At 39.2% G+C, this 12,305-nt stretch overlaps 1 protein-coding gene across 1 annotated transcript; it reads left to right on the forward strand.

Annotated features, from left to right (window-relative positions):
- The first annotated feature begins 2,458 nt into the window (after positions 1–2,458).
- Positions 2,459–7,821, forward strand: LOC107900116 (uncharacterized). The gene is made up of 5 exons (XM_041096860.1): positions 2,459–2,601; positions 2,715–2,721; positions 2,816–3,324; positions 6,366–6,831; positions 7,273–7,821. Exons 1-5 carry the CDS (start codon positions 2,459–2,461, stop codon positions 7,819–7,821), a joined length of 1,674 nt encoding a protein of 557 aa, XP_040952794.1.
- The last annotated feature ends 4,484 nt before the right edge of the window (positions 7,822–12,305 follow it).

The following is a 12,305-nucleotide window of genomic DNA, read 5'->3' on the forward strand; positions in this document are numbered from 1 at the left end:
CTATTCTCTAACGGTTCAAATTCCTTGAGGAGTGAAGGAGTATCTAGTAATATGAAAATCGTCGAAATCTTTCTCTCATCACTCTATCAAAGGTAAGAATGTAGTCTAGGATTTTAATTTGTCGGTCAACTACTTTCTGTGGTTCGTGAGTTATCATGTGTGGATTTAGACCACATGAATATACAATCCTGTTTAATAAAATCCATTTGTATTACAAATATCCGTCAAAGAGATTGTAGTCAACCTTCGTCAGTGGTATAAGTGGGCTAAGCCACATTTGACAATCGAGGCAAGTGTTAAATTTTAGTTTTGGTTAAGGGTGTAAAAAGTGGAAGATTAACACTATTGTTCAGCGACTAATGGAAAGCTTTGTATGAATGTAGGCTTTGTTGCTCGTGGATCGTGGTGCGTTTCCACAATCAGGTGTGTAAACACCACACTGTAACTGTAGAACGGAAAAAGCCAAAAAGCCAAAAATACTGCGTCTGAGACCACCCGGGCGTACGATCACTCGTGTGGTAAGCCAAACCCGTGAGTCATGGGTGATAGACTGTAGAGGCCTCCTTGGGCTTTTCCATGGGCTTTGACTGTAATGGGCCACGTTGGGTAAAAATCGACCTTGTGGGCTCAATGGGCTTTGGGCCCCCCACGGATGAAATCCACGATTATTAGAAAATACTAGACTGGGTTATGTAGTTCCCATAGTCGTGGCGAAATCTGAGCTGAACGGGTCGCACGAGCGTGTGGGCCCACTTGAGCAAAGTAATGGGCCTTGGGCCCATTTACACTATTTTGACCATTTAGGTTACCTGAGTCGTTCAAGGTGACTGTGGACCTTTAGAGTAATCAATTTTTGCACCGAGACCCTAAAATAGGTAAAATGACCAAAATACCCTTAAAGGGTAAAATGACTATTTTACCCCTAATAGATGGAAATGATCGTTATACCCCTAGAGGTAGGTTGACTGGTGTGTTCATGATTTGTATTTGATTGTTACAGAGTATGACATTCTACATACACGTATGATTTATGACATAACATACTTCATGGGGTTGGGATACTGTTATGGAGGAAGTATACTGTTACTGGCAACTTTGTTGCGATACTGCTACTGGCAACTTTGCTCCGATACTGCTACTGGCAGCTTTGCTACGGTATTGGTGTGTTGGCTGGGTGGGTCGATTTTATCCCCACATGGTGTGTTAGTGGTACGGAGAGGTGTGTTGGCTAGATTGGAATGGGTTGTATTATTGCACTGTACTGATATTGTATTGGGCTAAGGTCCACACTGTACTGTTACTGAATAGGGCTCCGGCCCAAACTGTTACTGCATGTTGTATACTGACTGACTGATAGGGGATTACACACGGAGTTCTCGTAAACTCACCCTTTTCTTTTAACTGTAAAGGTAATCCTTAGCCGTAGGCGATTTGGTGCTCCGAGGGACTCGGAGGTGGCCACACAACTACAGCTGTTTTACATGTCCTTTTATTTAAATTTGAAGTTTGTGTTGGGTTTTGTTTTTGTAATAAGGCGATTTAAGTTTGTTTATTTTTTTGCTTTATTTAGGCTTTTGCTTACTTACTTTAAACAGCTAGTTTAGGAGAAGATGAACTTTCAAAATAATTACCGTTTTCAAAGACACGAAATTTAAACATTAGAGGTTTCAAAAGCTTCCAGGGTTTTTAGATCAACCTTTTATAACAATGGCACACTACAAGGAAAATGTTTAGTCTATGATTTATTAAATAATAATAAAGGGGGTTTTAAATTTAAAGGCTAATTTTTACCAACAAGTCCTATTTTCGAAAGACACTTTGATGTGGCACGCCAGATTCGACCATAATGTCTAGGCCCCCTTTTGGGTGTTACATTTAGTGGTTGCTTACCGTGAGAGAGGGTACTTAGGCCGACCGGTTAACGTGAGATTTCTTTAAGGCGACATTCCAAGGAAAGTATGTGGATGCCTGAAGAAAGGAATTTTTGAGCTTGACCCAAGGGAGTAAAACTGTGGCAGAATATGTGACAGAGTTCTTGGGACTGAGTCGCTATGCTCGTGGGATAGTGGCAACTGATTATGAACCCTATGTGGGATTTGAGGACGACCTCCAAGATGAGTTACAAGTCTTGATAGCTCTGCAGAGGGAGTGAGATTTTGCTGCCCTAGTAGAAAAGGCAAAAATCACCGAGGACATGAAGCGCTCTGAGCGTCAGAATCGTGAGAATGATAGGGGCAGGTATAAGAGGGATTTGGAGCCCTCGAGTTCTTCTAGAAGGCCTAAAAAGAAGGCCATGTTTGATGGGCCAACCCGAGTTGGGGTTCCTGTTGCAAGACCACAACCTTGTGCTGATTGTAGGAGACATCATCTGGATGAGTACTGGAAGAAGATTGGGGCATGTTTCGGATGTGGGTCTATGGAGCATCAACTCAAGAATTGTCTCTAGAGGCCTGTCTAGATGCAAGCTGCAGGTCAGGGTTATGTTCAGCCAGTGAAAGGTGCTCAGCAGACACCGAGAGGCCGTGGGCAAGCCAAAGGTGGAAATGTTGTGGGACGAGGTCGTGGAGCGCCAGGCAGAGGTGCTGGTAACATTGAGGCGAGGTAGCCAGCACTGGTCTATGCTGCTCGTCGCTGAGAGGATGGTGATGCTCCAGATGTTATAACCGGTACGTTCCTAATTCATAATGTACCTTACACTGCTCTGATTGATATAGGGTCTACGTATTCATACATTGCATGCACTATGTCTGGCACCTTGGGTATCATGTGTGAGAGTACTAGTAATGAGATGACAGTGTTAAGCCCACTGGGATAGTCAATAAGGGTAGACAAGTTGTTCAAGGATGTGCCCCTAGAGGTTCAAGGAGTTATATTTCTAGTGAATTTGATGGAGCTACTGTTTGGTGAATTTGACCTAATCTTTGGGATGGATTGGTTGGTAAAACACCGTGAAAGTTTGGATTGTGCTGCTAAGCATATGGTGTTGAAGACTACTAAAGATGAGGAGGTGGTTGTGATTGGGGAGCGAAAGGACTTTCTGTCTAATGTGATCTCTGCATTTAGGGCTGAAAAATTGGTTTGCAAGGGTTGTAAGGCGTTTTTAGCCTATATTGGTGTGTCTGATTCTGAGGGTCCTTCTGTTGGAGATATCAGAACAGTTAAGGATTTTTCTGATGTATTTTCTGATGAGCTCCCTGGGTTGCCTCCGAGCCGCGAAGTTGAATTTGGTATCGAGCTCCTGCTAAGAGCAGCTCCAGTGTCTATCGCCCCTTTTAGGATGGCATCGAAAGAGCTGGTGGAATTAAAAGCTCAAATCCAAGAATTGTTGGATCGAAGATTCATTTGACCTAGTGAATCTCTATAGGGAGCACCAGTGTTGTTCGTAAAGAAAAAGGATGGGTCCATGCGCATGTGCATCGACTATCGGCAATTGAATAAACTGAATATTAAGAATAAGTATCCTTTGCCAAGGATAGATGATTTATTTGATCAGCTGCGAGGAGCTTCGACTTTCTCCAAAATAAATCTTCGTTTTGGGTACCATGAGCTGAGAGTCAAGGAGATTGATGTGCATAAGACTGCGTTTAGGACTCGTTATGGTCAATACGAGTTTCTAGTGATGCCGTTTGGGTTGACGAATGCACCAGCTACCTTGATAGACCTGATGAACAGAGTATACCAGCCCTACCTGGATCGGTTCATGGTGGTGTTTATAGACAATATCTTTATGTATTCGAGAACCGAGGATGAACATGATGCACATCTCTGAATTGTTCTACAGATTTTAAGGGAGAAAAAACTGTACGCTAAGTTCAGCAAGTGTGAGTTCTGGTTGCGGGAAGTGACGTTTCTAGGTCATGTGGTATCTGTCGAGGGGATTAGGGTAAATCCTCAAAAAATTAAAGCTGTACTGGATTGGAAACCACCTAAAACCGTATCTGAGATTCGAAGCTTTCTGGGTCTGGCAAGGTATTAGAGACGTTTTGTTGAGGGGTTTTCCTTGATTGCTGTACCTCTGACAAGTTGCTACGTAAAGGGGTACCGTTTAACTGGACTAATAAGTAGCAAGAAATTTTTGAGAATTTGAAGAAAGTTCTGACTGAGGCCCCTGTCTTGATGCAGCCAGAGTCTGGGAAAAAATTCACTGTCTACAGTGATGCATCACACATTGGTTTGGGTTGTGTGCTAATGCAAGAGGGTAAGGTGGTTGCTTATGCATCTCGTTAGCTTAAGCCTTGGAACGACGAAAATGTGCAAGTGTACAAAATCACAACAAGTAATAAAGTGACAAGTAAATGTCGAGTTATCGTACCCATAGGGACTGTAAAAAAATATTTATGAAATTAATGTTAAAACACTTTGGTAATGGAAAATATTTTGGTTTAAAGATGATTAAAAATTAAGGTTAAAAAAACTAAGTAAAAAAATTTAAAAATAAAAAGGTTCTAATGCACGATTTCAAATAAGGTTTAATCAAGATGATGTAATTGTGTTGGATTAATTAGATTCCTTTAACTTAGAATTATTAAACTTATGTTTATACTGCTACGAACAAATTCATGGCAACTCGGTAATTTGCCAACTACTGCTCATACATACTTATTAAATTAATCAATCTCTTGAACATTTTTCAATGTCAATCCAAGCAATTAATCAATCTTCACAAGCATATAAAAGATCAAGTGAGGTAACAAAGTATTTCTACCTTGAAACAGTTTAATCACAATAATCTTTCAAGTTATGCAATGCATATGTATCGCCAAATACAATGCTAAATTCAGCTACCTTAGAAGAATAAACATGCACTGATTAAGTATTGTGTCGACTAATTAGAATTTCAATAAAATTTAATAATTAATTCAGTATTTAACTAACAATTAATATTGCAAGAATAACTTAGGCATGATTTTCCTTAATCAAGCATCTTACCGGGGCCTATAATAGCACAAAACACAATCTCAATCATTCAAGCAGGCAAAATATAATCAACCCAACACAGATTAAACTCAAGCTAGATTGATTAGAATAACCATTTTAATAGCATAAATATTCATAAACATGTTTGTCAAAATAATAACGAAATTTAAAGAGATAGGGAATAAGAAGCAAATCCGGTGTTTCTCCATAGCTTGACTGATTTCTCCATTCTTCGTTCTCTGTTATCCTCAGCTATCAAGGTGGATTATGAACACTTTAATTGATGCTCAAAAATGGCTGATGAGGACCTCTTTCCCAATAGAAGAAATATACACTCGAACAAAAGGGAAAATGGGAAGGAAAAGTTGAGAGAAAGTGATAGAGGAGAAGAAAGAATGAGAGTGTGAAGGATGAGTTGAATGATCGGCAAGGGGTGGCCTTTATAGATGATTGTGGCTGCTAAAAATAGCAAATTCCATCATCCAAAGAGACCCCCCTTGGCTGGCCACACACATGGAAAAGTTGAGAGATTCAACTTTGCTAAAAATAGCCTGGGGCAAATCCATAAAGCCACATTTTTTGGAGGGGTTTGAATGCAAGGTTGAAAGTTCTTCAAGGGCTTCTTTGCAAGCTTATTTAGTCAGCTAAAATTCTAGTTTGGGTCAGTATATGGACGGTTCTGGGCAGCCCAATTGGTGGCTGTTTCGGTTCACTACATTCGGTTCAACCAATGTGGTTCAACTAAACCCTTTTTTCCATAATTAATTAATAATAATTTATTTAGCCCAAATTAAATTGAGAATAAATTAAAATTAATTATATTATGAATTAACACACATTTTTGGACCATCTTAGACTGGAAATAAATTTGTCTCGATGCTTCAAATTGCTTCTGAGTTTTATTCTTCGAGCATTATCTACTGAGCCAATTTTCGCCCTTTGTGCGAATCTGTTGAAAATACTCAAAATTAATCAAAATTAACTATAAAATTAATTAAAATTCATCATGTTCATATTTTTAACATAATTTAATTATTTTATAATATTTAATTATTTTTCGACAAGAATTTAACCGAAATAGCATGATTTTAAGTTAAAAGGGGCATGTAAAAACACATAAATTTTCATGTTTCCAAGCCTCACGAGGAAAATTACCCTACTCATGACTTGGAGTTAGCCACGGTGGTATTCATACTAAAAATTTGGAGGCATTATTTATACAGTGTGAAGTGTACTATCTACACAGATCACAAGAGCCTTAAATACCTCCTCACTCAGAAGGAGCTGAATCTTAGGTAGCGAAGATGGATAGAGCTCCTTAAGTATTATGATTGCTCGATTGAGTACCACCCTGGTAAGGCTAACATGGAAGCTGACGCACTGAGCCGTAGGGCTGTATCTGATTTGAGAGCAATGTTTGCTCGTCTCAACTTGTTTGATGATGGTAGCTTGTTGGCTGAGCTACAAGTTAGACCGACGTGGACTGGACAGATTAAGGGCAAACAGTTGTTGGATGAGTCACTGGTTCCTCGTCTCCGACAGGTTGAGCATAGGGAAACTTTATATTTTGGGCTGAATAGTGAAGGAGTACTGTGTTTCTGTGGGAGAGTCTGTGTACCGAGGGATAATGGTTTGAGGCAGTCTATACTGCGAGAGCCGCTTAGTACTCCTTATGCTATGCATTCCGGCGGGAATAAAATGTACCATGACCTTCGTGAGTTATATTGGTGCCCTGGTCTTAAGCATGAAGTTACTGATTTTGTAAGTAAGTGTTTAACTTGCCAGCAAGTGAAGACTGAACATCAGTTACCTTCAGGGTTGCTACAACCAATTAAAATTCCACTTTGGAAGTGGGAGAGAGTAACTATGGACTTCGATAGTGGGTTGCCCCTAACGCCTAATAAGAAGGATGGGGTATGGGTTGTAGTGGATCGATTGACCAATTCAGCCCATTTCATACCAGTTCGTACTGATTACTCTTTGCAAAAGTTGGCTAAACTGTATGTGGCTGAGATAGTAAGACTGCATAGGGTACCGATTTCCATAATATCAGATAGAGATCCTCGCTTCACGTCTCGATTCTGAAAGAAGTTACTCGAGGCTTTGGGTACAAGACTGGACTTTAGTACCGCGTTTCATCCCCAAACAGATGGTCAATCAGAAAGGGTGATTCAAAAATTGGAGGATATGTTGAGAAGTTGTGTAATGGATTTTCGAGGTAGCTGGAAAGACTATTTGCCGCTAGCAGAGTTAGCATATAATAATAGCTACTAGTCTAGTATTCAAATGGCACCGTACGAGGCGTTGCATGGTCGTAGGTGTCGTAATCCTACCTATTGGACTGAGTTGGGCAAGCGGCGAGTTCTGGGGCCAGAGTTAGTTTCTGATACCGAAGCAAAGGTAAAACTGATTCGAGACCGATTGAAGGAAGCATCTGATAGGCAGAAGTCTTACGCAGATCTTAAACGCCGAGAGATTGAGTATTCTGTGGGGAACTTCGTATTTCTCAAGGTCTCCCCATGGAAGAAGTTACTGAGATTTGGGGAAAAGGGTAAGCTTAGCCCTAGGTTCATTAGGCCTTACCGTATATTGAAGCGTGTGGGATCGGTCGCCTATCAACCTGAGTTGCCTCCAGAATTAGACCGGATTCGCAATGTGTTCAACGTCTCCATACTGAGACGTTATCGCTCTGATCCCACACATATAGTACCAGTCGAGGAGATTGAGGTTAGGCCAGATCTGACCTTCGAGGAGGAGCTGATACAGATATTGGACTGTGGGGTTAAGGTACTGAGGAAGAAATCTATTCCACTAGTCAAAGTGCTTTGGTGTAATCACAGTTCAGAAGAGGCCATGTGGGAACCCGAAGAGGCAATGCTACAACAATACCATCATTTGTTCTGACCAGGTGAATTTCGAGGCTAAAATTTTGTTAAGGGGGTAGAGTTTTAACCCCCCCCAAAATTTAAGTCTTTAATTTCTTTTCTTGATATGCCACAAATTGCTTGTTTGTTTTAATGGCTAAGTGATTTGGGTGTGTATGGGAGTGTTTGAGAAGCCTGGGTTCAAGTCTTGGCTTTTGCAGAATTTTTAGTTTTGCTTTTAAATGAATCTGGACATTGGCATACATGCCTTATAAATAATAGTGTTTGTTTTATGACACAAAAAGAGCTTGTGGTCTAGTGGTAAGGTGGCGTGTTGTGTAACTATGGGGTCTGAGGTTCAAGTCCTGGGTTGTGCAATGGAGTATTTATTTTGCTGCTTGAGCTGTGTAGGTAGTGGAGTTGAACTGAAACACAGCTAAGGGGAGTTTGAGTAGAATTTGAATGGAGTTGTTGGGGGGGTTGAGGAGAAATCGGTGGAATAATTCAAGGAGGGATAAAGGGAGTGATATTTGGAGAAAATCAAGGGAAGTGAGAGGGGAGGAAAAGTGTGCTGAAAATGGACTTTGATACTCAGGAAATTCGGCCAGAGGGATATACTGCTCATTTTGGTATACTTTTCTTTTCGGTTTTGTGTAAATGTTTCCCTCTTTTTGCTTTTGGTGCTGAATTCTCTTTTTCTTCCCCTCTTCTATTTGTTGCTTCTTTTCGTTTCTCTACTTATCAAAACCTTGACCGAATAGTGTTGAAGTAGTTTGTGTTGCATCTTTTGTCAGAATTGCTCTTCTTCCTCTACCTATTTTTGGTCAACTATTTGTCGAATATTGCCCTTCTCTCCGTTTTCACCTCTTCAATTTTTTTCTGCTTGACAACTATTCTCTAACGGTTCGAATTCCTTGAGGAGTGAAGGAGTATCTAGTAATATTAAAATTGTCGAAATCTTTCTCTCATCACTCGATCAAAGGTAAGTATGTAGTCTAGCATTCTAAAGTGTAGGCCGAGTGCTTTCTGTGGTTCCATGAGCTATCATGTGTGGATTTAAACCACACGAATATACAATTCTATTTAATAAAATCCGTTTGTAATGCAGATATCCATCAAAGAGATTGTAGTCAACCTTCGTTAGTGGTATAAGTGGGCTAAGCCACATTTGACAATCGAGGCAAGTGTTAAATTTCAGTTTTGGTTAAGGGTGTAAAAAGTGGGCGATTAACACTATTGTTCAGTGACTAATGGAAAGCTTTGTATGAATGTAGGCTTTGGTGCTCGTGGATCTTGGTGCGTTTCCACAATCAAGTGTGTAAACACCCCACTGTAACTATAGAACGACAAAAGCTGAAAATACAGCGTCTGAGACCACACGAGTGTGTGATCGCTCGTGTGGTAGGCCAAACTCGTGAATCATGGTCGATAAATTGTAGAGGCCTCCATGGGCTATTCCATAGGCTTTGGCTATAATGGGCCACGTTGGGCCGAAATGGGCCATGTGGGCTCAATGGGCTCGTGGGCCCTAGACGGATGAAATCCACGATTTGTGGTAAATACTAGACTAGGTTATGTAGATCCCATAGCCGTGGCAAAATCTGTGCTAAACGGGCCGCTCGAGCGTGTGGGCCCACTTGGGCCGAGTAATGGGCCTTTGGCCCATTTACATTGTTATGACCATTTAGGTTACTTGAGTCGCTCGAGACAACAATGGACCTTTTGAGTGATCGATTTTTTCACCGAGACCCCAAAATAGATAAAATAACCAAAATACCCCTAAAGGGTAAAATGACTATTTTACCCCTAATAGATGGAAATGATCATTATACCCCTAGAGGTAGGTTAACTGATGTGTTCATGGTTTGTATATGACTGTTACTGAGTATGACATTCTGCATACACGTATTATTTATGACATGACATACTGCATGGGGTTTGGATACTGTTATGGAGGAAGTATACTGTTACTGGCAACTTTGCTGCGATATTGTTATTGGCAGCTCTACCGTGATACTGTTACTGGCAGCTTTGCTACGATACTATTACTGGCAGCTTTACTGCGATATTGGTGTGTTGGCTGGGTGGGTCGATTTTATCCCTACATGGTGTGTTGGTGGTATTGAGAACTGTGTTGGGTGGATTGGGATGGGTTGCATTATTGCACTCTACTGATATTGTATTGGGCTAAGGCCAACATTGTTACTGTATTGGGAAAAGGCCCACATTGTACTATTGCTGAATAGGGCTCAGGCCCAGACTGTTACCGCATGTTATATACTGACTGAGTGATAGGCGATTACACACTGAGTTCTCGTAAACTCACTCTTTCCTTTTAACTGTACAGGTAATCCTTAACCATAGGAGATTTGGTGTTGCGAGGGACTCGGAGGTGGCCACACAACTACAACTGTTTTACACGTGCTGTTATTTAAATTTGAAGTTTGTGTTGGGTTTTGTTTTTGTAATAAGGCCATTTAAGTTTGTTTTTTTTTGTTTTATTTGGGCTTTTGCTTACTTACTTTAAACTGCTAGTTTAGGAGAAGACGAACTTTCAAAATAATTAATGTTTTCAAAGACATGAAATTTAAACATTAGAGGTTTCAAAAGCTTCCAGGGTTTTTAGATCAACCTTTTATAACAATGGCAGACCACAAGGCAAACGTTTAGACTATGATTTGTTAAATAATAATAAAGGGGTTTTTAAATTTGAAGGCAAATTTTTACCAAGTCCTATTTTCAAAAGACACTTTGATGTGGCATGCTAGATTCGACTATAACGTTTAGCCCGAGTTTGGGGTGTTACAAATCCTTCCTCGTACGTAACTGACTTTCGAACCCATTTTCTCAAATTTCGTAGGCCAAAATCGTGTTTTAGTAAATCAAATCTTTTATTAAAACGATTAAATCACAAGGTGATCCAATCACACCTAATAAAAATGATCGGTGGCAACTCCCGTTTACATTTTGTTTTCAAAAATCAAAGTCAACCCCTTTTACAAAAAAAATGGTTTCAACAGAACTCACACATCAATTTTTGCCCGGATACGTAACAAATTCTTGTACCCGTTACTGAACTACTTTGTACCATACTCCTTGAATAGACCAATAAAGTTTCCAAACTGTTTGACAATATTTTCAGCGAAAAGCCCTAGGGGGAGGTCGTGAATTTGAACCCAAAAATAAGAATAAATTATAGGTACTTACATAGGATCTTCATCTACATCAAGCCAATGGAAAATCATGAGATGATTGTTAAACGTCCATGACGCCCCTTTTATCACTCTATCAATATCCATTTGATGATAAAACCTAAACAAATAACGTTTCTCTCTTAGATATGAAATCTGAATACCCTCAAGTGGGTGCCAAAGATTTGCTAAGGTATTTCGTATTGCCGGGAAGTGGACAACACTACCCAACTAGACATAAATCAAAAATAGGCTTCTACGCATTAGGCCCCCTATACAACTACCATGCTTCATCTTCTCCATCCGCGATTCTCAGCCCTCTATTTCATTCTCCATAATAACATTGCAACATAACCCAGAAAAATTACTAGAACAATTTTCGCAATAAAGGAACAAAATGGAAAAAGAAAAAAAACCCTAAAAGAGACGTGCTACACAGAACAAACTAATAATAATGAAATGTGCCAAACCAGTAGACTATTCCTTTTCGGAATGTTTACCAGATTTTTGGTTTAATTAAAATGAAGTAAACTTAATTCCACAAGTTCACCAAGTTATGAATCTTGGAACAAACTATCATTATGTTCTTTCAATCTTTTAATGACACAAATTCCTATAACATAATTAATTTCTCTTCCTTCATGCCTAAACTATCGTATAAGTCACAACTTAATCGATGACATTTCATCTATATCATACCAAATGAGTAGAATGCCATTAACATACATGACTAGTGAGATCACTTATCTATCTCTTATATGTTTATAAACGCAATGTTTGTTAACATTATGTTCTAACTCATTAGTTTTGATTTCTTGATCAAACATTTTATTCTTCATAAGTGAATTTAAGCAACTTTGCACATTTTTTGCTATTGACCGTTTGTTAGGTACCTATTGAATTGCAACATAAAATGTGTATAGACTAGATAGTAACCCTCTACTACAAGTCCAAACTTGAAAGGTTGAACCTTTACTTTCCACATTTCTTTTTCTCTTGTAGGTTTATTTACATGTGTTGGGTTTAATCTATTCTAGTAACTCTACAAGTTCCAACATAAGATGGAATTTGAACCTAGGATATTATTGTCTCTAGAGCCTCAACTTTACCATTTCAACAAAATCCTCATTTATTTTTTATATAAAATTCTTATAAATATATTTCTTGCATAATTCTTTTTCACCTACATAGTGGGTGTGCCATAATCTAGTATTATTTTAATGGTGGTGTTCTTATCTTTTAATATTTTATATAAAATCTTTAAATAAAACAATTGAAAAGTAGTTAAAATAACTAAGAGTCCATCAATTGAACACGATATTGATGAAATTTT

The sequence above is a fragment of the Gossypium hirsutum genome, chromosome D07, assembly GCF_007990345.1.
Source record: "Gossypium hirsutum isolate 1008001.06 chromosome D07, Gossypium_hirsutum_v2.1, whole genome shotgun sequence".
Taxonomy (NCBI): Eukaryota; Viridiplantae; Streptophyta; class Magnoliopsida; order Malvales; family Malvaceae; genus Gossypium; species Gossypium hirsutum.

What these genes read in the sequence shown, in the direction of transcription:
- LOC107900116 (XM_041096860.1), top strand. Translation starts at nt 2,459, where the DNA reads ATGCAAGCTGCAGGTCAGGGTTATGTTCAGCCAGTGAAAGGTGCTCAG. An exon ending in AAAGCTCAAATCCAAGAATT is followed by an intron (nt 3,325 to 6,365) that starts GTTGGATCGAAG and finishes TGATGATGGTAG; the next exon opens with CTTGTTGGCTGAGCTACAAG. An exon ending in CGCCTAATAAGAAGGATGGG is followed by an intron (nt 6,832 to 7,272) that starts GTATGGGTTGTA and finishes GAGTTGGGCAAG; the next exon opens with CGGCGAGTTCTGGGGCCAGA.